This window comes from Diprion similis, chromosome 3 (assembly GCF_021155765.1).
Source record: "Diprion similis isolate iyDipSimi1 chromosome 3, iyDipSimi1.1, whole genome shotgun sequence".
Taxonomy (NCBI): domain Eukaryota; kingdom Metazoa; phylum Arthropoda; class Insecta; order Hymenoptera; family Diprionidae; genus Diprion; species Diprion similis.
The window spans coordinates 13,773,798-13,801,654 of record NC_060107.1 but is presented as its reverse complement, the minus strand read 5'-3'; the positions used below and the strand labels follow the sequence as shown (position 1 = coordinate 13,801,654).

Sequence of the window (27,857 nt, the reverse complement as noted above, 5' to 3'; positions counted from 1 at the left end):
GTCGTCGTTGTTGTCGAGCGTGGTCGTTCGTACATCACACGTTTCCGTCGGCAATCGTACGCACTCCAGAAAGGAAGGGGCAGGATCGCGCCCTGAGACCGACGCATCGTCAGCCCCTCGCGGCTCCGATATCGTGGGACTCGCATCGCGCGTGCAGTTTGTGTTTATTTACCTATACTCAGGCACTGGTGCAACGGATATCGTCGTCGTCGTCGTCGTTGTTGTCGTGTCCTCGACGGCGGTGGATTTCCGTTCTGTTCGAGCCCTGCGAGCTTCGAAAAAGCGGAGGGCGGAGAATCGACGGGGAACGGTTCACGGTTCAATTGACCCTGACAAAGAGAGTGCGCGAAATTCTCGAGAGGTTGAGGTTGAGGAGGTCCGGGCCTCGAGGAGTCGGCAGGGGTCGCGAACTGGGGGAAAGGAGGAAGATTCTTATCGCTCGGGAGCATGTAGCTCCCTTGGGAAACCCCCGACTATCCCACCTGGTAATACGAGAGCACGTACTCTAAGGAATGTTTGCTGTGACAACATGAGATCGCTCTGGATCGCTCGCCAGTTTCGCTACGGTTCTCGGCTCCTTGACCATCGTTTTTAACTTGCTTGTTTATCAGGGACGACGTGTCTTCATCACATTGATTAGGTGAGTCGATTTAAAAATGCTTGTATTACAACGTACGTACATCGGTTGTTTTATAAACCTTGCATCGCCTCTTCAGGTTGTTGATGTTACAGTTAGTTTCACATTTTTTTAACGATACTTCAGTGGCAAAAGGTTACTGTTTTGCTAATTCAGGGTGTACAGGCTGCAGAATAACGATTTTGCATGAGTTATGTTAATCGTGGGAGCTAAAACATCGTGAAGCTAGAAAAAGACTGGAACTAGAAAAAATCGTTACATGGACCGCTAGAATTTTTCTCAAATTCAGGGGTGAATAATGAACAAAGAAAACATGTTCATATTTTGAAATGTCAACTACTTCAAAGTCGTTCTAAAATTATACGCTAACGATTTTTTACATGATGTTTCATTACGTTCATCAAAATTTCAATATCATCCCGAGGATGTGTTCTGTTCTATTATTCTTTCCCTTCAATCTATAACACCTCTGACATGGAACATTATGGAAGGTAACATTCTCAGACTTGGAATTATGCTAAAAATCGAAAACAATTTTTCGGTAGTAGAAACTAAGGTGGTCATCAAATCGTAAGACAATATGAAAATTCGTAGAGTTCAGAAGACCAAACGTTGATGTTTGCCAGATGAAGTTTGAAAGTTCAAAGACATGTGTATTGTGTAATGTTTGAGCAAAGCGACTATAACTTCCGGGTTATAGACGATGATTAACGCACAGTTATACAAACGTAGTATGCAACAAACATCTCGTACGTCGAACGAATTACGCGAATACTTGGTAGTCCATGATACTTACCTTAATCATCATCTTTGTCGTCCTGCACTTTACGTTGCGTATGATTCAATAAATTCCTCTTAGTGAGAATAAGACTAACGCATTCCACGTATTGTAATACGAACGGATATTAACCAGCTCGAGAAATCGCGTGTTTTCCTAATCGGTGCCTTCAACACCGATGGAATTGACGGAAATTTGAATCTGCAAGGAAGGCCATCATGTCTACCAATTGACCGTAAAACTTCGACATTTTTTTCTTACTGAAAATCCTGTTGCACGATGCGCGTTCTGTGTTTCATTGTTTATACATGTTTATATTAAATATTCAACAATTGTGTTGATTTACACGATACAATTACAGTTATTACAACTGTTCCATTGATAAGGATATGGTTTAACATGCCGTGTTGCATGGTCATATCAGAATTCACAAATCATGATCATACATACAAGTATGTAATGCGGTTGTGGCGTTGTGCTATTGCCATTGTAGCGCCACCAACGTGCGTCCGGTCTTCGTGTCATATCAGTTTTCAACGGATACACGTAGGTTTTATTGCAGTGAATGATGAAATATGTTTCCTTGTGGGAAAAAAGAAAGAATCAGTGATTCTGCCAAACGAATAACGTACGAATACTTCCAGAGTATCTTCCAGATATTATGTTGGATTTGTTACTCTTACGTTATTGCGTTGGTCTATCTATTTCATTTTATCGAAAGTAATCTGCAACAACTGATATGTTTGTACACAACGAGTAATGAGTTGAACCTGTATGGCTGAACCAAGGAACCAAGGGTCCGTATACGTAGTTGCTCATGGAACAAATTGTACGCTACAATTCATCAGCTGGTTCGACGTTGCCAGCCGTGTATTATAGACTTCGTCTCAAGCAGTGGCCTGCAGCGGCAGATGTGTACACACATACGAACCACGGAACAAATACTCCGGTATTGTGCGGTCCTTCAGCCAGTGGGGGGGAGCAGCCACGTGACCGATGATGCCATCATTGCTTTTTTATCTTCCCTTCGAGCATCCTGTTACGCCAGACAATGAAGTGCAGCCACTCTCAGTGGGACGAGATAACAACTTGATTCGTGTACTTGAAGTTTCGATCGGTAAAATCTTCGGTTCCACGAAAGAAACCCATTGATTAAAACGAACAGTTGAATACAATATTTAGCTATCGTTTCAACGCTGTATACCCTCGAATAGCGAAGCAGCTGGTTCATTCACTTCTCAAATATTTATTATCGGTATATATTTATAGCTATGTAAGTGACGACTGAAGTCGTTATTCAAGCTGGATTGATCAGAACTTCAGGTAAGTTTTGAGGCGATCCTTGCCCGAGCTGCAGGAGATTAGAAACCACCCGCCGAGCTGGTTGGGCATCCTGTAATCCTCGTGCGAGAAGAAAGGAGAGCGCGCAAGTTGTAATATAACTTGATTCAACAACATGTGTCGAGTTGTGGAGTTTGTTCCGGAACTCCTCCTACACTCGCATCTGACTATGTAGTCAATTTCGTGCGACACGTCGAAATTACGTTTCCATTTTCTTAACGAAAACTTTATCGTCTTAACTATGTACCCTTTTACGGAGATAATGTGGCAAGATTTCCACCAAATGTCATGCTGTCCTTTACCGACTGAGTAAAACGTTACTTACTTTGATTGTTATCGAAGCCTACGCAGCAACGGCGCGAAAATACAGCAGTCAACGCAGTTTGACATGGACTGGCAAACAAAACTATTCAAAAACTTTTTGCTTTTATGCTAAATTACCTCCAGGACGTGTATTCCTTCAATAAGTGGTAATATTATGCGGTACGGTTATTACAGGAATATATTTTCCGTATAGAACAGTAACAGGATAGGAATTTCGCTGACTGCCGCATTTTTGCATCAATACTGCGCACGCTTTGATAATAGTCAACATAAGTTATTTTACTCAGTCGGTAACGACTAACTGTAGCTATCCTCTTACGACGAATATGTTGCACCGAATAAGCTTTGGGTTTTCAGGTACATACTTATGACTGTCAGAATTTTTTTTTATCGTAGAAGGAAGTCTTGTTCGTTCGGGGAATTGTTTCTGAATGTTATGTGTGTGTTATTATTTCGCAGCGTAGCTTAAAGAAAATGTTTTTATGTAAGGACGTTTAAGCCAGGAAGCACCAAGCGTGCTACAAATTTGGAAATTGACTCAAATATAAAGCATTGCATTTTACATTCACGTCAAATTAGCACATGTGAGAACGTTAACTCGGCTTAGATGTTGACGAGATTTCATTTGATTATATTTACCACTTGAACTATACATCGTAGATTTTGGGTTTTATTATTCAAATCCGCACCTTGTGGTTTATTTGTTTTTTGGTCAATATACATGCGCTTAAATGTACGTTCAGCGAGTTATTAGCGTCTATTTATACGGATATCGTGTTTGAACGCTTAGTCAAATAAATTTTCTTTCACCGTATGCTGTATTATACGCGTATATGTACACCCGGCAAAGTTAATTCTGTCACGCCAGCGTGGTTCAAGGCGCAGTTGAACAAGGAATACACGAAACTCTCGGTGACGGAATCAACCTAGTTAGATATGCGTAAAATAATATATTCAAATTATAGGTGTGCCACGCTGCGTATGTATCCGCATGTTTTTGATTTCTTAATCCGGTATTTAAGGGCAGTAATGCGATAATCATGTCGCTCAAATTTTCCGTTTCACATCATTTCAGTAGAACCTGCAGCAGAGCTATTGAATAGCTATGTGAGAACAAATTTCCATCACTCGAATAACGCGGGAAAGTCGTAAATCTTAACGAATGATTGAACAGAATGCGTTGTGCGAGTGTAAATGTACAGGAAACAGCATAAAAGATTACCGAAAGGAAAACGAAGAGGGACCAAAATGGACAATGATCGCGCAAGTCGTTGACTAGACCTTTCTCAATACCTTGGTTATCGTGGTTGTCCACTCACTCGTTAGGGTGAACATGTGCCCTTCTTGGTTTAGGTATAAGGTATAAGGGCGCGTCCACTTGTCCCACGCATAATATCGACCGATGCTCAGGCGGCACCGAATATCCTTTGGATTCTTAGCAACGCCGGAGTGCCCCAAGGGACAAAGTTGATAGAGAGTGAAAGAGTGAATATGCCCAGTAGGACGTATTTATAAGGTTGAGGTGCAGATGGTCAGTTTTTGCGATAGACAATTTTTTATTTTTAGGGAGTTCGAATACCTGAATAGTAACCGATTTTCCTCATTCTGTGATATGTTGTAGTACATCAAACAACATCAGATACGTATTTTTCACGTACTAATTCTGCCGGTTAAGAGATAAAAACTACCCTGAAGTCTACCCAACAAAAATAAAGGACATGATCCTCAGGGTAAAAACACTGCGCGCGTTTTTCGTTATCCGTTGGTATAGAATGTGTAACATACGATCGAAAACTCGAATTTCTGATCCTAATACTAGCATTCAATGGTTAATTTCGGAAGAGAGAATGTAACTTCCGAAGTCCCGGAATCCCGGAATACTAATTTTCATCTAAATCAAGTAAAGTTTTTGATTTTTATCGGCCATATTGGCGCCGCCATTTTGAATTTTCAAATTTGAATTCAGTGAGCTCAAAAACCCTCGGGTGAAGCTCGGTTTTCAAATCAGAGCAAGTTAAATAAGGAAATAAAGGTTGATGCACTATTGCGTCAATCCCAACGAAGGAGTTAATCAATCTCGAGAGGAGTGCATGGGGCTCGTGTGTGTCCTGAGGTAAACAGAAGAGGGTACAATTTATCAAAAGCAAGGTGTCCGTATTCAGAGGTTACGTTTACATGTCACATAAATTTTAGAGCAATATACTTGATAGGTGTACCTACTACGTGTATTTCATGTTATAAATAAATTTTCAGAAACGCCGGTCAAAAATCGAGATCGAAAACCTTAAGCAATTTATAGGTTTGGGTGCTGAAATCTTTAAATCACGATGAACGTTGACTGCACGGAGTAAATAAACTAAATTTAGGTTACAGGGTAGATGCGCCGGTAAGTCAGCAACCTCCTGTAGTCGGCCACTTACGACTTTAGCCCAAAATAACATCGAATGTTAGTACCTGATTAACCAACAAATAAATACGTGATTTAGAAAAAAGAAAAATAATAGTGTTACGTACACCATTAATGTCCGAATAAATGTTAATTCAACGATCTGTAATTTCTAGATAATAAACAACATTTGCAGTAAACAATGAGATCATAATTTTTGACATCTATATATTCGTTTTAGTTTTGATGGCCGACTACTGGGAAAATCGACGGATTTTATAACAACGAAATTTTTTTTCCCGCTCATTCGATTGATCATGGGTTTAATTTATTTTTTCTGGTTAGAAATATATATAAGCGAATTGCGAGTTGTTGAACACAACTGTCCACAAAAGTGGCCGACTATAGCGCATCTAATCTGCTAGTAGTTCATTGTACACGACCATTGATGATAAACTACCGCGTTCTTACCGTAGATGTTCTAACTACACCCCTAAATATAATAAAACACATCTCACGGTACACTGTCCTCAGTGTATGTATGTACACATGTGGACATTAATTCAGAGATGTCTAGTTTTTCAGTCGAGTCGATTACGAGTACAGCCGGCCGCTATAACGGGCTGAATCTGCGTTACCAACGTAATATGAGGATGAAGTTAGTAACGTTACAATAACGATGCATATTTAAGCAAAATGGCGTTACCTTGTATGTACATTTAGGATTACCTGAAATTCAGTAAACTATGATGAAAAAAAACACTCATATATTTGGAAAAGTTGACTCCCTGAAAGTCATAATTGTTTTCCCCTGACGTTTCGTTACGTTGACGTTACTAACTTCATCCTCATAACGTAATCGATTCGGTCGAAAAACTAGCCGTATCTGTAATAATATCCATATGTGTCAAATACAGTAATGTTCACATTAATGCCTTGAGTTTTCGGCTAACTTGTTTTCGGTTCGAAACAAAATGCAAGTTCAATTCTGTACGACTTGTGTGACAATGACTGGCGATGCAGCTGACGTTAGAAAATGGTGTGCATTGTCACATGACTGGTTTTGTCTCGGACCGAAAACAAGTTAGCCGGAAGGTGTTGTCCCAACGTATATAGTATACAGACAATGATGTCTTTCGGAAAATAATTAGATGTTCAAATAGAGCGTCGAAAATTAATTAACAAATATTTTTACTTTTTTCAATTCAACATTCGCTGACAAAGATATATAGCAGTTTGAAATTGACGCGTGACGTCACAATGTGCTTGGATGTAGAACATTATGACGTCACGCGGAATTCGTCTTGCTATATCTTTGTTAATAACACATTGAATTGAAAAAAGAAAAAATATGGGTCAATTATTTTTCGACATTCTATCTGACGATACTAATGTAATTTTTTATTTGCACACCTAATCAAGGAGTGATCAAGTATACTTCATCCTTCTTTGACGAAGAATTTATTAACTCTACCGTTACCCTTGAAGGAGAAATTCCAAGACCAACGGCACGAATATGACCTCAAAGCTATAGATCCTGTAGTTATAGTCCTCTTCAAAGGCTGGGAGCCAGAAACGCGTGACGGATATAAACGCCTAATATTAGGCAGCAGGACCCCGCAGCGATCTATGGATCTGATATTCGTCCTTCTGTCCGTCGCGTCGCTGTGCGGTTCGCGGTCAGTGTGGTCAGCCGGTAATAACGTAGGAGCCATAACCAGAAAATTTTAATTGTTGAGGATAGCAACATGGGGCAGGGAGATGGCAACAGGGCTACAGGGACAGCCAGCGGATGGTGCGAGGGATGAGGACGAAGAGTATTGATTACCGGCGACCCTGTAGTACGTCCCAGATATACATATACCTGTAAACTAACGTATAGAACATACTCACACTCATATGTGCAATTTTTTTCTTAGTTATCGTGTGTATTTTCTACGTGCAGCTTGATGTATGTACTAAAAATTGATCGGAAAAATTAATTATTCATTACGCAGTCTTAACAGTATATTATACTCGTCTATAAACTGAAGGATTTATCTTCGTATTTCAATCCTGATCAAAAAAAGGTCGGATAGTAGACCAGGGTAGACGAAAATCCAGATTTTTTGAGGAGGTTTTTCCTTCCTTTATTTCCTTTTCAACCATTCATTACGTTTTTGTGATGCATTAATCGTTGCATCATTGTTAATGTTACTATTGAACATGGAATTAGTTATGTAAGGTATTTGCTTATTTTATTAATTATTTATTGATCAAACCCAAACTATAAATAATTTATTGTTTCTACAAGTGCGTTACTACAGTTTTTGTCTAGTAGCGATTTTGTGATATGCAAACTAATATTTAAGTTACTATAAGATATTGTTTTAAGGTCAATCATTCGTTTTGATATTTTTCAATATATATTAAACACATATAACCTAAAAATATACTCTTTCACATTTATTAAACAAAACACGTATTGAAAGAAAAAAATAATGTTGTTTTAGACCTGGTTTTTTCGGGTAAAATCCAGTGAATTTACTTGGGTTGGAGAGAATTGGGCCCACCCTGTAGTAGACGAATAGATCGATGCGACATTCACGCATAATCTCCCAATGTTGTAGGTATGTAGTACATAAATACATACTCTCAAATTATATGTATGACTAGCTACTCAGGCAACATCCATTCTTCCAATTTCAACATCGAATCACAAAAGTAACGGGAACATTAAATTCCGATCAAACTCGAACATTGTTTGCAGGACATTCTTTTCAATCAATGAGGTTAAAGTTAGTAACGTTATTGTAACGACGCATGTTTAGGAAAAATATTTACTTCGCTACATTAAGATTGTCCGAAATTAAATTGATTATAAAAAAGCAAAATTGATCATTTCTGAAAACCTCGTTTAAAACTCCTTGGAAACTCATGACTCTAAAATTGTGAAATAGTAGGTAATCTTTTTCCAAATGTTGCGTTACTTCAACGTCTGCACTAACTTGAACCTCGTCAGATTTCCTGATTTCGCCATACCAATCGAAAACCACCAACAACGATCTATGGATCCCCGGATTTAATCGTGACAGGACACCGATACAGAAGGTTTGTCGCCCATTGCGACATTTCGGAAAGTTTGCGTGAGCACGGTTTAAAAATCAGCGAATCCCTGAAAAGGCGAAAAGGGAGAAACTGGAAATGCGAACAGTCACGCATATGCAAGGTCATCGGACCAAATCATGCGATTCGCAAGCGAGGTCAAACCCTTGAAACGACTAGGGTGCCACGTGGAGCACACCGGAAACGTGAAAACAACCGAGGACTTCTAACCGCACGGGTTTCGAACGAAAGAAATTCCTCCCCAAGGTTATGAGCATTCTGTCCCCTGGTTGCTTGCATTGCTCGGGACTCTGGAGGCAAGGAAACGAGGAAATGTCACCCTTGACTTTTGCGAGGATAACCCTGCGAGGGAGTTATATAGCCGTGCCAATATTCACGCAGACGTGGTATGTGTGTATATTAGGATGGTGCTTATTTGGGTCATGTTGGAATTTCTTCGCGCTCATCCCTAAAAAAAGTAATCATCTTGTATATAAAAAAAATTCAGACTAAATCCAAAAAAATTTCTGAGAAAGAAATTAGAAAGGAATTTTTTCTATCATATAATAATTTTTTTCCTATAAAATTCGACTACTTGGAGGGGCGTGTTAAATTTATCGAAATTTTTTTCGGATTTAGCCTGATTTTTTTTTTATACATTTACAACATGATTACTTTTTGGGGGTTAGCGCGAAGAAATTCTGACATAACGAAAATAAGAACCACGTTAACGTATGTAGACACGGCTTGACTTCTGAATGTCAACTACCTGCGTGACGATCCGCTTTTTTTCATCGTGAAAAGTTATACTCAATTCGGATTCGAACGGAACTGTTGATCAGGATGAGATTGAAGTTAGTAAACGTTATCTGATCTACTCAGATGTAATTGGATCTAATTAGATCCAAATTTTGTCGGTATCAAATCTGGTCTTATCATACATAATTTATAGACAGTGAATAGCTATAACCGTCGAAATGTACAATGCGCATGTGCTAAAATTGTAGAGCAAAAGCAAACGTCTTGTCAAATAAGGCACTGGTACAAAAACTTTTATTTACAATTTCAGTATTTTCTATTTTTGTATTCTTAGAAAAGAATTTTTTCGGTTTCAAATGTAATAATTTGATGAATAGGTATGTACTAAATGCACGACTACCTCATGAGTCATGACAAAATTACAAAAAAAAAAGTCGCCCGATATTTCGGGAACCATCATCTTCGGAATAACAAAATGTTGAAATAAAAATCACTATTTAACAACTTCGGAGTAATTTTGAGGCAGTTTAGTTTTCAAAATATGAGTTGTTAAGTACCGATTTTTTCTAAAAATTCATCCTCAGAAACTTCATTGGTTTGAATACAAAAATGCGAGTTTTTCACATCGATAACTTTTCTAATTTATTCAAAAACAGGTTAAAAATTTTATCACCATTAAAATATTCAAATCAGTTTGCATCTGTGTATATATATAAGTAGACTCATTAGTTGAGTGATAAATAAAATTTGATTTATCTTAGCAACAATTTTATTGTTTTTATTCTTCGTCTTCGTACGGCATCACAAATTCTTCAGCTTCTTCAGCATTCGCTGAGCGGGCGTAACGTGGCCCATTTGGAGGTGGTGGTTTATAATTGATGACAACTCGCCTACAAAGCAACGTATCATTAAGTCTACTGTAAGTGTTATTTCGAGATGAATGTATCTCTATGCGAATCTGTTATAATCTGATATTTTTATGACGAAAAGACTCACTCCGGACTTCGTCTACTGATGGCGTGTTCATCCTTAATTTCGACGGAATTCTTGGCTTCCGGAACATATTCATCGGCAGGTTGTGCGAAGGTTAAAGTTTCTACATTCGGTAGAAGCCGCCCAGGATAACTGTTAAGAATTTCAATAATCAGTTGAATCGTCGTCAGTTTGATCAAACACAGGTTCTGACACTTATAAGTTGGTACTTCACAATCAACTGGCAAAGGGATATCTCATTTTCCAATATTTGAAACTTGAAGTAACCAATTGTGACGTTGACGTGAAAAATTTCAGAATCGGTTGATGGACTAAGGCTGTAATTTCACGAGCAGCAAAAGTAGCAGCAGCGGCAGCATTTCCCACCATCCAAGCATTCTGATTGGTTGACTAAGCTTAGGTTAGGCTAGGTTAGGTTAGTCAACCAGATTTCCCACCATCCAAGCATTCTGATTGGTTGACTAAGCTTAGGTTAGGCTAGGTTAGGTTAGTCAACCAGATTTCCCACCATCCAAGCATTCTGATTGGCTGATTAATGTTAGGTTAGGTTAGACAGCCATCAGAATGCTTGGATGGTGGGAAATGCGGCTGTTGCTGCTACGTTTTGCTGCTGCTCATGAAATTCCAGTCTAATAAAGAATAAAAACGTTGCACGAGTTTGAAGTAGGTAGTGTTAACTCTGAAGGAGAGGGTGGAATCGATTGGTGTAGAATTATTTCACGTTTATAAGTTGTACAAATCAGTTAAATATCCCAGACTATAAAAACTTGGATAATCAAGATCGTCGTGAAATGCCTAATTTACGATACAGAAGTTTTATTGTAAAGCGAAAAAATCATTGTTGATAATTATAATTTTTTTAATATTCGAGCTGGCTTCGCTCTGTTGGAGCTTTAACAACTGTTTTTCACTGTTGCGAGAAACTTTCGGTCTTAATAATTTCACGCGTCACTTTTCAGTTGCTTTATTCATTTTTTTATCCTTTCAGCCTCATAAGCCGTTATAGTGGCACCTTTTTTTGTAATTTTTTTCCTTTATATTCCATGCAAAATTCTGAAGTGTTACGCATTCTCCGATAAAAAAAAAACTTAAACCTTGGAGTGATTACGATTTGTTGTGAATGTAATTTGTTAGCGGAGAAACTTGGCAATAAACTTATACTAAAAACGCTTGAAATTCTGTGATTGACAAACAGAGATTTCAAATGACCATTAGATTTACAAAATTCAATGCATAGGGGTAGTTTTCACTCTTCTTACGGGGATGCACATAGATAGTAGTTAGTGGGAGTTGCACCTATTCTCGGCCTAAAATTGTACCGTTTCGAAACAAATATTCGTATAACTTTCATTCAAGAATGATGTCTAAAACAATTTTGATAAATCACCCCGTTTTCACCCCATTTTATGGGTTTTTAGTCTTATTAAATTTTTGAAAGGTATAATTTCACTTCCGTGGCAAAAAAAAAAAAAGAAAAGAAAAATCCTGATTGCGTGACTGAAAGGGTTAAAAAAAAGCTGCAGCTATTCCCGCATGGAAATCTTACCTTATCAAATCCTCATTTTCGATGGGATTTCCCAGAAGTCCTTCCTCATCCAAAGATCGAAGATATCGAATCCTGGGATTTGGCGTCACTGTACGAATCTTGTAGTCAATTCCTGGTTTTGGTGTTACGTACCGAATGGGGCTCGGCGAAGCCTCAATCTGCAGAGTTCCAATGCAGGCGAAGATCGCCATCACGGCGAAAGAACTTGTCGATGAGGAATACATATCGATCGAAGCCGTCTCGATACTATTTCATGCTCCGTCCTCAATATCCAGGCCTATTTATACTCGGCATCGAACGAGCTTGAGCAAAAGACACGCATCGACTTCGCGGGGATTTTTTCATTCTTTGTATGTATGGTATCGAGTTGTCTTATGCAAACAGATACCGCGGTGATCTCCCTCATGTTCTTCACCGTTTGGCACAATGAATAATATATATACATATACGCTAAGGGGAGGGGGTATTGCGTATAGACTATTTATTATCATTATGAACAATAAATTTCTCACGAAACATGATTTTCTTTCATTACTTGATATATATATATATATATATATATATATATATATATATATATATATATATATGATAGATACTACGAATATGATGTATAATGTATATATTTTTTTTATCTTTGACCTGTGTAAGTCGTATTGATAATTGAGCAGTACAACATCGTATTTCAGAATTTATTGCAATAACATCGGGTCTCAGGATTTGCTTTACTATAATATCGTCTTTCAAATGAAATCAAATTTTGTGAAAATAAATTATTTAAGACAGTGCAAGTACTTGGGATACTTAATTTTTGAAATGATATTGGTACTAGTTACCTTATTAAATCCAATCAAGATTTAATTTCACGTTAACATGAGATGCAATTAATATTCTTTTTCATATTATATCTCAATTCTGGGCAAGATTCACCGATTAATAATTATTAAAAACTAACTATATTTAAGTAAACGTGATGAACATTGAAGCCAAAAGTTTATTAGAATCTGCTTCAAGTACTCAAAAATTACATGTATAAAAAGTTTGTTAAATTACAGCGTAACTTTTTGCTGAAACAATTTATAGGATACAATTTTTCGAATCAAACTGAGGTGCATATAACGTTAAACCAGATTCTGAATTACGATGTTTTTAATCAAATTCTGCGGAACGATGTGAATTACATTTTTACGCGCGAGAGGCCAAAAGATGACAATGATTTAAAATTTTTTTTATAAAATATCGGAGTGTTTCACTCGAGATTATCTATCCAACTTTCGAAATCTCGTCAAGATTCTTCAAAGTGAAAGGAAAATGTATCGACGTTAAGCAAATCCTGTACAATTTCGCAAAATCTCGAAGGTAACCGAGATGTGACGAGATGGGGTGTAAAGGGTGTAAACGATAGTAACAATTAAAGGAGTTCGATCTGACTTATTGTCAGTTCTGATAGAGGGATGAACGATGCCAATTCAGCCGGCTATAATATTTAATGGGTTGTCAATTGTTTTTTTTTTTTTTTTGTTTTTTTTTTCTGCTATTCGTACAGTTGATTTTTGCTCCTGTAGAGAAATGTGGCTGGGAGGGGGGGGGGGGGGGGGGGTGTTACTTTCGCACCATTTGTTAAATGCTCGAGTATTCATGTTCTCGTCAAATATACTACTGGCAGTGTGGAGCCGACTTTAGACATTTGTTTTATATCCAGGAAGTACGAAACACGTGCCAGAATCTGGCTCGTAAAGTTGGGATGAATTATAACACGTGCTGGACATCACCGCGGCGAATGTTACCTCACACAAAAATATACAACTCATCGTCGGAAAGTCGAGCCTCGTGTGCATACCAGAATAACATATATATTCATGTATCGACGAGATTGTGGCAAGGTTTAGCTCTGGTGGAGGAAAATAAAATAAAACAGGAAACCAGGCAGAAGATTTATGGAGTTGAAGTTCGTGAGGGTATTGTAACGATGGATTTTTATAAATAAATCGTTATTTCGAACTTCAGGATTTTACGAATTTTTTTAAACCATAATAAAGAAAAATATACTCATATTGTGAAAAGACAACTAATCCAGTCATTCTAGCATGACGAAATTCCGATTTTTTTATAATCAGTTCTTCGTCACGTTAACCTTACTTATGTAATAAAAACGGGATACATAATATCAATTACGTTAAGTTGGTATAATGTTTGGATATTTGTCCGTCTGCCCCTGACCAGCGTTGTCGTAAAACAAAATTCTTTTTTAACTTTTCTGCCCGAGACGTGGGCCCCCCTCAGTACGAAAATAGTATATTTGAACCTGTTAGAATCGGTACAAATCATTGCATGAATGAACAGGTTCAAATATACTATTTTTTTTACATCCAAGATTTCACTTCATTCGTCAAACTGAGGTCAAGAACCAATTATTTCGCCTTCTATTTAGTTTTTAGTGCAGGAAATCACCTCATGAAAACGAAATAATTGTTATCCTGTTAAAAAGATCGCCGAATATTCATTCTTGCCGTTGCGCAATCACGGTCGGTAAAATATAAATTTTGCCAAAAGAGTTCAAGGTTATATATTCATGAACGGTTGCAGAGTTTGAATAAACAATGGCTTGTGGTGCAGAGACAAGATCCCGCTGGTTCATAAATACAGAAACCGTACCTTGGCTCACCTGCGAGCGAGTTATACTGCTACGTGAATGATTAATATGGATGTGAGCCTCTCTCTTATACACAGATAAATAAACTACAGCTATGTCAGCTTCATTCGTAACGAGAAAATCAAGAATTCGATATACCGAGAGGAAATGGTCAAACATACAATTAGCAGATTGAACATCGTTAATCTGCCTCCCCAATCAGCTGTCAAACGTGTGGCTCATGGAGGTTATGTTGGCAGTGATATTTATTCAATTTCAAATTGCAGATGTGATAATTTGCAAAAGCTTGGCGAAGAAGCTCGTCCCAAATCCTATGGGATTCAGAGAGATTTAGGTCTTGGTAACTAACTAGAACTGGGAAAATGTCAGGGAAAACTAGGTTTTAGGTCCTGGAAAATCTGAAAAAGTCATGGAATTTTTTTCTCAAAAAGTTTCATTGTTTTCTCTCGGTAGATGAAACAATTTGTACATTATCATCTTTCTCAAAGAACATGCCTGCCTCTTCACTTGTTTTCTGCAAACAGTGAACATCAAATTCAAATTTTGAAACTTGCGTGGGTAATGGTACTTGGAACAAAAGCACATTTTCAGTTCAAGTAGCTACGTTGAAAATTTCTTATCAATTGCTATGGCATTCGGTTGCAAGTAACTTTATCGAAACAAATATGTTCCCCGTGTTCAATCAACCGTAGCAAGAAGAGGTGGTGGTATATCGAACGTGCGAGAAAGACCCTCGATCGTTACATCCGCTGTTGCGGTTAAATATAGACATTTACCTATAGAGACTATCACGTGAAAAATATTATTCACGATATATTGCTCGTGTCTTTGTGGAAACAATCATGGCAGGGAGACTTTTACTGTTACCTGATCGTGCCATTTTTTCAATTTAAATTTAAGTTTGCTTTTTTGTCACAGATGGAAGTAAGATTGAACTCAATTCAATGTATCATTCACTCACAATCAGTCCATTTCAATTGTCAGCTAATTGCTAGCAAATAAATCACCGTGTGTTTCTGGAGTAATCCATACTTGATACAGACAATGTCAGAGGAATTTTTCGTTTTCCTTGTACCTTTTAGAGTATGGAATCATTTCGGATGAGTCAAATATGATCTACGAAATGAGGATAGAATAGCGGACACAACAATCGATTGGTCATTAAACAGGCAGATGATTATTAGAAAACACAATTGATTATATTTAATTGAAGACTAATATGTCACAATATACTTGAACGGAAAGAATGGATCGTAGTTTGAATTTTAACCGTGCTTTCCATTGAAAACTGTCGCTTGATTCCAGGAATTCAACAACCATTGTGAACCTTATTGTGAATAATTTTTAGATATTATTTTTTATGTAAAATTACTTTAATTCTGTTAACCTGAGACTGTAAACTAATATAATAATAATATAAATATGGCATATGATATTTTTTTCTAGTTTTATTGGAAAATATTTGAAATTTTTTATTAGTGTTATTTTTTATCGCTGATATCTTTGAAACGGTTGATCTGAGGAACTTTGATCTTCAGACGTTTTTTTGTAGAACGTAAAATTTCCTACAAATCTCTTTTTTCAGATTGTTGTTACGATGAACCGTTCCAAAGTAATAAAAATTCAAAAAAAAAAAAAAAAAATTTCCCGTGTTTTTTAAATAAAAAATAAAGAAATGGATAGAGGCAAACCTTACTATTGATATTAAGAGCTCATATTGTTGCCAAAAATTTTTGGTTTTAGGTATACTATCAATTTTTGGACAGCATAAGAAAAAAAAAAAGAAAAAATCGTCTTTTTTTTTAACACCCTATTCAACAACCATTGTGAACCTTCGGACGTAAAAGCGGCGCCGGTAGGTCTGAAATTCAAATTCTCTGATATGCCTAAAATCGCTTTGATACCGGCAATAGCGTGCAAATAGGTAAATAGGGGAGTGTTCAAAGTCGGCGAGCATGAAAGGTGAAACCCGTGGTCTCCTCGTGTTGCCATCAGCAGCAGGGGCTCTCTCTGCCTGGTATTACGGTCTCGTTATACCCTCAGCCACCTCTTCGTATATTATGTCATCCAGTGTTGGTCGGCTGCTCTCTTTTCATCCCTCGACGTTGCAAAGACTCGGCGGGGATTGTGCGATTCAACTTTATAAGTAGAGCTTGCCACAGCAGCACTCGTACAGTCAGGGTTGTTTGAAAATAAAGCAGCTCAGGGTTTTCAGCTCAGGTTTTATACCGAAAAGGAAAAGTCAGTCAATGGGACAGACCGATTTCAGCGAAAATCTTTTCACATACTTTTAAGCCAAAATAGGAAGACGACTCGTGTTATCGACTTCCACTGAATGGTCATTTGCTGGGGAGGAGAAAAATTTGAAAACTGGTTTTCGATATCTTTTGAAAACAAAAAAATCGAAATCTCGAGAGTAGTTCTTAGTAGAGTTCGATGATTGTGGTCTCAATCGACACAAATTTTCTTAGCTCAGAATTATCTAACTTTCAGATTTTACCGATCATACAGTTATCGAGTTATTTAAATACCAAAGTTTCGAAATAAAAAAAAAATAAAAAATTCATTTGTCGATGTTCTATTCACCCGAAATGCAACTCAACAGAAAGTTCTTAAACTGGCTGATCAAGATCAGCCAAACCATCCACTTACTTCAACTGTTACCTCATATTTTCCAAACATTTTACACTCAACTTAACCTAACTAATGAAAAAATGATTTCAAAAGAATGTTTTTGTTTTTAACATGGAACTGGCTACATGTGTTACAGGAGGGCGATGGTGCTCCTCCCTTAGCGTGGATATGGTAACGATGAGCTCCGACAAGCTGGCGTGCCGGCGAAAGCTGGCGGAGAACAACACCGCGAAGGGAGGCACCGAGCAACCAGGTGGCCGAGGACGCAGCGACGTCTCTCACAGGAGGCAACACTCCTCCGATCAGTCTGCCAACGCCTCCGGAGAAACGGCTCCAGCCACCGGAGGGGTTCAAAAATCCACGACCCCATCCTGGCCCGTTGACACGCCCAACTACCTCGTCTATCAAAAAGTAACACTGATTTGAATCACCAATTTCTCAACCCTTTAATTCATTTTATGCATTTGGTATCAGTCAAATCGACGGCATTGTTACCAACTCAAATTGTCATTATTGGTGTAGTCTCCCGTTTCAATGACTATTTATAATGATTTTCTTTTTTCATAGTAAAATTTACTTCCTTTCATACTATGTCACGGTGAAGACAGCTACGCGTACTTATTGTGATTGGTCGGCATAATCATACCAGAATGACTGTTTTTGTCATAAATCTGTTGCCAATATTATCATGTTTTCGGTAATAATCCACACATAATTTACCGCTAGAATACTAAATCAATAAAAATTGTTTCAGCAAAAAAAAATGTTACCCTGATTTGACACACTCTGATATATGTTTAGTATATATCTTTAGGCTCCTGCACCTGTTTACCACTTGTACTTCTTGCTGCACCTCCGCAGCTTTATCTTCGTGGACCAAAAATAGAAGGGTATAAAATCTGAGAGAAGTAGTTTCGGAGCAATGCTAGTGGTCGTGGCAGTTGAACGGTAGTAATCTATTCTCGTTTCCTCGTAAAACCAAGGGCATAAAACTTGTGAAGAAAACCACTAGCAAGCCGGCAAATCAATGAATGTCGATAGTGGTTTCGGAAGAGCTTCTCTTATTTTTCACTCCTTCACGTGCTTACGTCATCTCGTAAGAGCAGTCTTGAAAATTCCTTACGCTTGCCAAATTTTTACAACACATTCTGGATCAGAAATTTTATTCTCTGCGTTGTTATTCACCGATTCTATTCGCCTTTTTATTTTTACACCTTATACAACCCTACCAAAATGATTGATCACACAACCAATTTCGGTATTCTGAGTGTTCTCAGTGAAACATCGAATGTGAATTTCGGATCACTGTTCGATGGAAGTTTTTCTGGAAGTGGATTCACGAATCCAACAACATTCGTACTATATAAAAGACATGATTTCAAGCATATTCGAATAACATTAGCTAACAATAAGATATTAACAATTTGAGAAAATGGTTTCACAATCGATACGTTCAAAATACGTCAGGTGTTTTTAATCCTCCATCCCATTTGCCCAAATCACATTACTAGAGATTTTCTAAACGATCTTTCCGTTCTCTAACTTTTGGTTCAGACCGTCTCTTCTACTCATTCAACGTAGTTCGATCAACTGCATTCCAGTGTTACACAAAATTCAAAACTCCGTTGGTCGCTATCAGCGCCTGACTTGGCCTCTCCAATTCTACTCTAGACAATATTTAAGATGTAATCACGTGGTGATAGAGGACTCCACCTTCTGACTTCAATTTTCGGTTCCCAGTGAGTCAGTACGACGATCTATTGTTACCTTAGTCCGGTGCCCGGCAAAAAATTCTGAATGATTTTGGCAAGAACAAATGCAGTGTTCCCGAGTGGGTCTTGCTTGATTTCAGTTCATTCATTCCCGGCTTCGGTTGGAATGATATGACCTGCAATATCTCAACCGCCTTTATTGTTTCCTTATTTTTCGCCCCTTTCCCACGTTTGGGCTCCTTCAGAACGATACCACTTTCACCCTGTTCGCAAGGTTATACGATCCTTAATTTATAATGGCTCGATTAACACTTGATGCCCACCAAAATGGCCGGATGAATCGCACATTGAACACTGCAGATATTTAAGGATGTATGAGACGTACAGTCAAGATTAAAAAAAGGGTTGAAACAAAACCGGAATAAAGCGAAGATTGGAGAAGTTTCACTGAAACTGAGTTAGTAACATTGAATGAAAAGTTCCTGTGATACAGAAAAAAATCTCGAAACACTAAGAATACTATCATTAATAACAAAATGAGACTCCAACGTATAAATATCGATGCTCATTTCAAAATGATTCAAAATGGCTTCAAATCCAGTGTAAATTCAGAAGTCCATTCTAGGTCGCTATACGATAGCTCTTTTTGTCCAGAATTATATCTCCTACGAATTCGAACAACGATGATATGGTTGTAGATTTAATTTCGCACATTGTGCCGATATTAAATGTGATTAACAAATAGGGATATCTGATTGAGTATTGAAAATAATAAATTGTTTCAGTGACTTTATAAGATATAATATTCTCAATAAAATAAATGACGCTAGAGTGAAATAGAACGAATCTACTAGGACTTTAACCATGCGGTATGTGAAGTAAAGCATCGACATTTAAGCCATCGTTTATCATTCCGGTATTATCAATTTTTTCTATTTTTTTAAAGAGATTTTTATAGCGTACCTGTATAATAATTTGGTAAATACTCAACACATGACAATCTCGTAATAAAATTATTGGAAATTATCGATTTTTGGTCAACTTCCTTAAAACTGGTTCATTTTTTTTTTATTTTATTTTTTTATTCACCTTCTCATTTCTAAGTTACCACATTCACTTACAAAGAAATTTGACGTTATCGCAAAGATAGCCACAATTTTTAAACAACATACAACGCAATGGTCTGTATTCGTTAATTCCAGATGGAGTCAATTGTTGAGAAGATGCTGGATGAAGTGACGGGAGTGCCTGTAAAAACTGTCAAAACTTTCATGACGAAAATTCCATCTGTTTTTACTGGTGAGTAGTAGTAGGCCTGTTCAACTTGAGGCCATATGAGTCGTCCGTCAAGAGCATATAACTACCGAGGCGAGAACCACAGCCAGGATCTGATATTTTTAAAATAAACTTACACATCTGCATTTTATCTCCATCTTATGAGTGGAAGAAATAATTACTCAATCAATCCCAATGCTGTTTTTTCTAATAGAAAAAGAAGAAAAATAATCGATATTATCAGTTACAAGAAATAATAAGAAAATCATTAACAAAACAATTTCATTCAATTCCAAATGAATCTCATATTGAAAAGTACGTTTCTTGGAGTTATCTCGCAAGCGATCGATTTTCCTGTACAAATGACTATCCCTGATGTTTTTCTAATTCTTGTTGAATCGGTTAAACTATTTTCTCAATGTTTTCTTTCAGTCGAACCTTCTTTGAAGGGTTAAAAAATTACCTACATGATGCTGATCGCTACAACTCTATTGTGAAATATGCAAAATTTTTCAGGAAGTGACCTCATTGCTTGGATGATGAAGAATATGGAGATCGAGGATCAAGGTAAAGGCAATTGATACGCCGAATTTAATCATTATCTTCACAAGACTCACGCAATTTTGAATTATTCTTAGGGGGGGTACAGCTTTGACGGTTTAAAATCATACCTACTTTTGAAAGTTTTTAAAGAAAATGAAAATACTTTGAGGAATTTGAGTTTTAGAGATTTATCATTCATAGTTTCAAAAAGATTTCAGAAGTTTTTCTGAATTTTTTCACTGTCTTCATTTTCTTTGAAAATAAAAAAATTTTTTTTTAAATAAGCATGATTTTATACCGTCCAAGCTGTACCCCCCTTAATCGCCAAAGATGATTAATCTGGTAATGCTTCTCTGGTATGAAGATAATAAACAAATGCATCAATAGAATAAAATATTCTTTAGAATTTGGTATCAAGACTATCTCATTTTTTTCAATACCACTCCAGTAATGTTTGAATTAATACTATTGGAGTCTAGTACTCCAGTACTCCAGTAATTCACGAATTGGAAGTTGTGACGGTAACAGGAAATCACTATTTTGCAACTGTAGAATCAATTTACATAGATCATAGTTATAAAATAAGAATTCTTTGCTTCAAGTACGCCGTGATTTACGATCTTATTGGAATTTTAGAGCAGCGGAATAGCAAGGTTTTTGAAAACTGTCTTTAATACATTAACATAACGAAGTTCAACCTCGTAGTAATGACTTCCTGATTCATTTATTCAGAAACATATTGTACATGTATTTCAAAAGTTGTCTACAAAGGATAAAAATCTGATGTCCAAATTTCAGAAGCACTTCACGTCGCACACCTGATGGCAGCGCATGGCTATTTCTTTCCAATCGACGACCACTGCCTTACCGTAAAGAATGACAACACCTTCTATAGGTTTCAAACCCCCTACTTTTGGCCATCAAATTGTTGGGAACCGGAGAACACTGATTACGGTAATCACCAACCAGTTGGACATGTATTTTATTTGTAAGATTAACTTGATAATGAATAACGGTTATAGATCTTTTTTATAAGCAATTTTTAGTACATATTTAATCAAGGAGTGTTTCATCAGAGCAAAAATTGACACCATGATTACGTATCTAGTGATTACTTACATTTTATAGAGTGATTACGAGGAATTAGTTGACAAATAAAGTTCACTTTGATTACGTGATTTCTCATGATTTCTAAGATTTCATATGATTTCTTAGGATTACAAAATTCCCTTGATCCAAAATGATTTCTCATCTCTACCAATGATTGCCTTGACGCTTACGCTTAGTGTAGAATTTTATTTTAATATTGCAGATTTCAGTATGATTTCGAAGGTTGCAAAATGATTCCAGGGATTACGAAAAGATTTCGAATGATATTGACACCTCAAACGCTTCAGTGAAATACCCCTAGTCTTTTTATATTTTAACGAGACTTTCTACAGTCGAGTCCTTTTCTACATAATGAGTGTTTATATTTTTCCAGCCGTTTATCTGTGTAAACGAACAATGCAGAACAAAACAAGATTAGAATTGGCTGATTACGAAGCGGAGAATTTGGCCAGGTTGCAAAAAATATTTTCCAGGAAGTGGGAATTCATATTCATGCAAGCAGAAGCCCAGAGTAAGGTTGACAAGAAACGAGACAAACTTGAACGCAAGGTTTTGGACAGTCAAGAGCGAGCGTTTTGGGATGTTCACAGGCCTATGGTAAGATCCGTCGGTATTGCAGAGTTGAAAAAAGTCTTTAATCACATGTGATAAATATTCATTGTTCGAATTTCAGCCTGGATGTGTAAATACCACAGAATCTGATATTAAAAAGGCATGCCGCAGTAATAAACCCGCAGCAAAACCCAGCAAGCATCTGCAGCTAGGTGTTGGCGGAGGAAGAATATCGCCAAGTCACACAGACTCTGATGTCAGCTCTCCAACGGATACGTTGCAGAATGAGATCACGATGTTGAAGCAGAGATTAGATCGTCGAAATATTAAAGTCTCAAAAGTCGCCGAAGCGTAAGTGGTGTCAAAATATTTCTGACGTACTTGAGGAACTTTTACAATCGATTTCTACCAGCTGCAAAATTGAAAAATCCTAATTTATCAGAATCCTTTAATATAGTGAAGAGAATGGCCAATACGAGTATAGAGATAAAGAGCACGCTGACAAATTTTACGAGGTTGAAGTTAGTAACGTTATCATAATGAAACATCGAGTGAAAAATCACTACGCTCATATTTTTATAATGACTTTGAAGGAACTAAGAATTAAAAATATGAGTATACTTTACTTTATAACAGTTTACTGAATTTCAAATGATTCCAAAAACGCAAAATGACGGTTTTTCCTAAGCATGCATCGTAACGATAACGTTACTAACTTCAATACGATCAAATTTTTGTTGGATTGAGATTCGTATACTGAAGGAATACATTTTTCTATCAAATATTGGATAGATACCTCTCATTTTTCATGAATTCAACCCGCGAAGATTCTTTGCACGCGTGTATATATATATTGCAAAAAGAAACTGCTTTGGTTGACTCTCAGAAGGATGCTATAGTCAGTCTTTACTGATCGAGTATAATGACACTTACTTTGTTTATTACCACAGCCTATGTATCGTCGATATAAAGAAATTGTACTTAGCGCAACTTTATATGTAATGCCGAACACAAACGTTCAAACAAATATTTGTTTTACGAAAAAATAATATCACAAAATATGTGCCTATAACTGAATTGCCACTAATTGCAGCCATTAATTTTTATGAGGCTATTATTGCTTACGATAAAAAAGTTTTTAATTATTCTCATTCGATATTACGTGTAGAATCGCGGTGTATGCGGCATTTTTAAGTCAGTGATGCGTGGATGTCGGTAACAATCGGAACAGCTGACGTTTTACTCGGTCGGTAAAGACTAATTATAGCAGCCTCTTAAGCGTCGCGAGGCCCGAAAATCTCTAGAAATAACGCTGTTATGTACGTAATTGCTATCAAAACAATCAAAGACCAGCTAAATACATTTTCTATTGTCATTAGAGCTGCTTTGTATTCAGAAAAGCTAAGGTGTTGGCCGGTAGCAGTTAGAAATTTATTGAACAGTCAATTTTCAAATCATTCTAGTATGTCCCACTACTCTATAATTATGGTGTTATATTTTCTCGTATATTTAAGAGAAATTTACCGCTATTAACTTTTTACTCTTGTAATGGAAAAGGCCGGGCCCATTCTGCAAATAATATCAAATGTGGATAATCTTTCCGGAACAGTATACCTATAACACTACTGTATGATTTTACAGATTGATCAATTATTTTGAGCAATATGTGGAGTATGATCCATTCTTCACCCAACCAGAGTTCACCAATCCATGGGTTTCGGATAATCCAGAAATGTGGGAACAGGAAAAAATAGCGTAAGTTTTCATAGCTATTAGAACAATTACGGAGATGTCTTCTCTCTGAATTTGTTGGTTTATCTATTTTTTATGCCGTAGTGTTCAGTCATTTTTTACATTACCTTCTACATTACAGAAAAGAAATATCTGCTAGGCGGGTAAAACGATGGGCTTTTAGTCTACAAGAATTACTTCAAGATCCAATTGGCAGAGAACAGTTCGTGCGTTTTTTGGATAAGGAATTTAGTGGAGAAAATTTGAAGTATGATTGATACGAGTAATATATCAATATTCATTAAAGTGAACTGTCACCGAATATGATACCTGCGATAGCATGTTATTGGTGGCATATTTATTACCGATTCCCTTTATAGATTTTGGGAAGCTGCACAGGAATTGAAAACCTTACCTCAGCGTGACGTTCAAGCTAGAGTTCAAGAAATATGGGATGAATATTTAGGTATTGATGCCAGCTGTCCGATTAACGTTGATTCAAGATCGTACGAGTCTACTAAGAAGAACTTGGAACAGTCGGACAGATGGAGTTTCGACATCGCTGCTGTAACTATTTTCACACATACTAGTACATCTTATTGTTTCTATGGCAGAATTCAGAGAAGATTATTGAAAATTGTGTCTAATCTGATTCAAGTTTAAATACTACTTTAAATTTATTACAATCCAAATCATGATCATCTGTCACATTTAACTTATCAAGTTACTATCAATAAACTGTTTATATTTAACTTGACATTTTTGTTCTCATGATATTTTTATTGGCCGACGAAAAATATTAACACTCACTGTAACATTTTGTACGCAGGCTCACGTATATCACTTGATGAAAAGCGATAGTTATTCGAGATATCTACGCTCAGAAATGTACAAAGATTTTCTCAACGGTTCCAAGAAAAAAGTAAGATTTCATTGTTTATATTCATGACTAACTGCCCATGTAGTTCATTAGTGTTACTTTCACCTTCTGTTTCAGACATCAGTAAAAGGTATCCGTTCCATTGTGTCGTTCACCGCTCGCAAGGATGCTACAGGATCTTAACTGAAACATGTAATAATTTTGTGGCTAGTGCGATGTTTCAATTTTTAGTCTCCATTGACATTCGAGCTTATAGACTGAAGAACGCGACGATGCACAGTAATTTTTTTCGTTCTGCATTACAGACATGCTTTGAATTTGTTATACCGCACCTGCCGAGTTGAAAAGTTTTCAGGAGAGTGCTGCTGCACTGGAATTTCAATGAGATTCTCGATAATGCAGTTCTGATATTTTCCTTATAGGGTGCGCGGAAAGGGAGGGTGGGGGGGGGGCGGGGATCATTGTTTCCAAATGATGTGATATAATTATAAAACGGTGTTATTATTATATGAATAAACGAAGTAGATGCGAAGAAAATTGAAAGGGTAAGGAATAAGAAAATTGCCAACCTGACAGAATATTCACTGATATAGTAATCTCGCAAATATGTACACTCATTCATGTATCCAGTATACACATAGATTTGTATACACATCGGAAGTCTACACAACATTGATAAAACCTAGCCCACTGCCGACAATTGCAAATATATATTTTTTGAGGTGTATGAATTCTATGTAAAAATAATTCATTGTGAGTTCAGAAACTGTATTTCAATTAATTATTCATTACCGTGAAGAAGAGCTAGAAACTCGACCAGAACATTTGATAGACCGATTGCTGTTTTTACTGTTCAGAGAGGAGCACAGATAAGTGCGTGTCGAATTGTAAAAGTCAACTTGTATAAATAAATACAATTGTACAACCCATGAGATAATCAAATCATGCTCACTAGAGAGAGAATCGCTGTTCTTCAAACTTAGAGTGCAAACATTGAGAAACAATCTCTTTCTAACTCTTAAGTATTTTATAAATAAATGTGAATGTATATAATTTGACGTACAAGATAAAAGAAGTTTCGATGACTCAACTTAAATACTGCAGCAAAACAAGAAAGACTTTAAGATGCATATAATATTAGACAATGAACTACAAATTTTTTTGAGATATTATTTAAAAATAAGTCACAAACCTCTACACTGGAGAGTGGCTGCAAACAGTCGACTGGAAAAAATATACTGATCACTTTTAATCCTCGGTGATATAGCCGAGTACTTAAAGTTGTTGTGATTATAGATGCTGACTAGACAAATTGAATGTATGTGTGATAGGCTGTAGGGTGTATAAACATTTACGTGTACAATTAAGGAATGCTCATGTGGCCGATACACATTAGAACATTTGTTATATTAAATATAATAAATGATTATAATACTAACCAGCCATACACTTGTGCAGGCAACCTGCTTACCTATACGGGCATTTCACCAATTTCAAGGTGATACAGTACATGTATAATTGCTTATCAACAATATTTATAGAAAAACCGCATCCGTATAGAAATATAATGCAATACGCAGGTATCCTGTGCATAGTAATTATTATTGTTGATCTAGCTTGTCCATACCTGAGCTTGTTAATAGATATTTATATATACATATACCTAACAGTTGATTACGGTTTCATCCAATGTGGTAATCAACGGTGTATAAGCATCCGTGTGTATATAGTGTTAGTGAATATGGTTGTACAATTACGTCTTAGAAACGACTAAAAAAATTTGTTAGATTATCGTATATACATACGTATACCTGCACACATTAAAAAAGCACATTCCATGGTTATTTTCACAATGTTTTGAGTGAAAAACAGCGTAATTGTTTCATTATAATATCACGTTTTCGGTTTCAAACATGTCCTAGTATATTGAGCTGAATCAGCTGAATTTTATTTGTCTTACGCGTAAACAATTTATGTGTATATATATATATATATATATATATATATATATATATATATATATATATACATACGATCGTGTCATTTTATTATTAGTCAGCTCAACAACCCTTGCATGGAACATAATGTATTGAACATGATCAACGTATTTTTTTTTAAACACAGGGATAGTGTTGTCGAAAGCTATTTGAATTTCACTATGCGGCTATTGCTAACCATTGCTGAATCAACATATGTGATGATTGTAATAGAATTGGCAAAAAAGTGATTATCCTGAACAGAAAATCACTTTTTTCCCATGTCAGTATAGCGTGAAAAGACATAGGACTAGATGCGAAAGTTTATAAAAAGTATTTGCTGCCTAGTTGGTTGCACGTTCTCGAGATATCAGAAAATATAAAATATTGTATATTCATGAAGTGAAACGCATCCTGTGGTCAGAAGACCCAGAGTCGACTGAATTATTTATTCAGTGTTCATCAATTCACGCAGGTCAGCATATAACTAGTCTATATAATAATTAGCTTGAAGAACACGGTGAACTGTATTTACAATTGTATATCAATCTTATTTGTGTCAAAGAAAAAGAAAAGAAAAAAAAAAATATTGATCAAAGCTAAGGGGATACATCCATTATTGGCATTTGAAAATTCAACCAATTTTCTATTATTCTAGGGGAAAAAGATTGCCTGAATTCATAAGGACGTATTTTTGTAGTTGACTGTTGAATGTCCACTCGTTATTTAAGTATTTTCTTCATTTTGATCACAATTACAAACAATAAAGTCAAATCTTCTGTCACGTGAATACCGGCTATCTACCTTTAAAAATCCAGTATGCATTTCGTATGATTTAATAGTGGTTTCAAATTATCTACACTAAGAATGGATGGATCCCTTTGAGGTAATAAAATACGTAAAGTAGTCGTTTTATGATACGTCCTGCACCCGGGATATCGGA

The 27,857-nt window shown here is 36.6% G+C and overlaps 2 protein-coding genes across 4 annotated transcripts; one reads left to right on the top strand and one right to left on the bottom strand.

Moving 5' to 3' along the window:
- The first annotated feature begins 100 nt into the window (after positions 1-100).
- On the top strand, positions 101-26,357 carry LOC124416825 (regulator of G-protein signaling 7). 3 transcript variants are annotated; one of them, XM_046898178.1, is made up of 13 exons: positions 107-640; positions 17,272-17,546; positions 20,050-20,146; positions 20,639-20,689; positions 21,464-21,619; positions 22,149-22,372; positions 22,449-22,678; positions 23,969-24,082; positions 24,201-24,326; positions 24,439-24,625; positions 24,888-24,980; positions 25,056-25,130; positions 25,244-26,357. In XM_046898178.1, the coding sequence occupies exons 2-12, from the start codon at positions 17,304-17,306 to the stop codon at positions 25,119-25,121; spliced, it is 1,587 nt and encodes a 528-aa protein (XP_046754134.1). In that variant the 5' UTR covers positions 107-640; positions 17,272-17,303; the 3' UTR covers positions 25,122-25,130; positions 25,244-26,357. The 3 variants fall into 3 exon arrangements, with proteins under 3 accessions (XP_046754135.1, XP_046754134.1, XP_046754133.1); XM_046898179.1 differs by having other exon boundaries at positions 101-640; positions 25,024-26,357; XM_046898177.1 differs by having other exon boundaries at positions 25,056-26,357.
- Positions 9,999-12,227, bottom strand: LOC124416826. The gene is made up of 3 exons (XM_046898180.1): positions 11,849-12,227; positions 10,306-10,434; positions 9,999-10,199 (listed from the first exon to the last, which is right to left on the bottom strand). Exons 1-3 carry the CDS (start codon positions 12,070-12,072, stop codon positions 10,088-10,090), a joined length of 465 nt encoding a protein of 154 aa, XP_046754136.1. The 5' UTR covers positions 12,073-12,227; the 3' UTR covers positions 9,999-10,087.
- Positions 26,358-27,857: the final 1,500 nt, after the last annotated feature.

Excerpts from the sequence above, each read along its gene's own strand:
- LOC124416826 (XM_046898180.1), bottom strand. The coding sequence starts at position 12,072 with ATGTATTCCTCATCGACAAGTTCTTTCGCCGTGATGGCGATCTTCGCC. Across the intron at positions 10,435-11,848 it reads GAAAATGAGGATTTGATAAG|TTATCCTGGGCGGCTTCTAC; the intron begins GTAAGATTTCCA and ends AATTCTTAACAG. Across the intron at positions 10,200-10,305 it reads ATCAGTAGACGAAGTCCGGA|GCGAGTTGTCATCAATTATA; the intron begins GTGAGTCTTTTC and ends GTTGCTTTGTAG.
- LOC124416825 (XM_046898178.1), top strand. The coding sequence starts at position 17,304 with ATGGTAACGATGAGCTCCGACAAGCTGGCGTGCCGGCGAAAGCTGGCG. Across the intron at positions 21,620-22,148 it reads ACCGGAGAACACTGATTACG|CCGTTTATCTGTGTAAACGA; the intron begins GTAATCACCAAC and ends ATATTTTTCCAG. Across the intron at positions 24,981-25,055 it reads TCAACGGTTCCAAGAAAAAA|ACATCAGTAAAAGGTATCCG; the intron begins GTAAGATTTCAT and ends CTTCTGTTTCAG.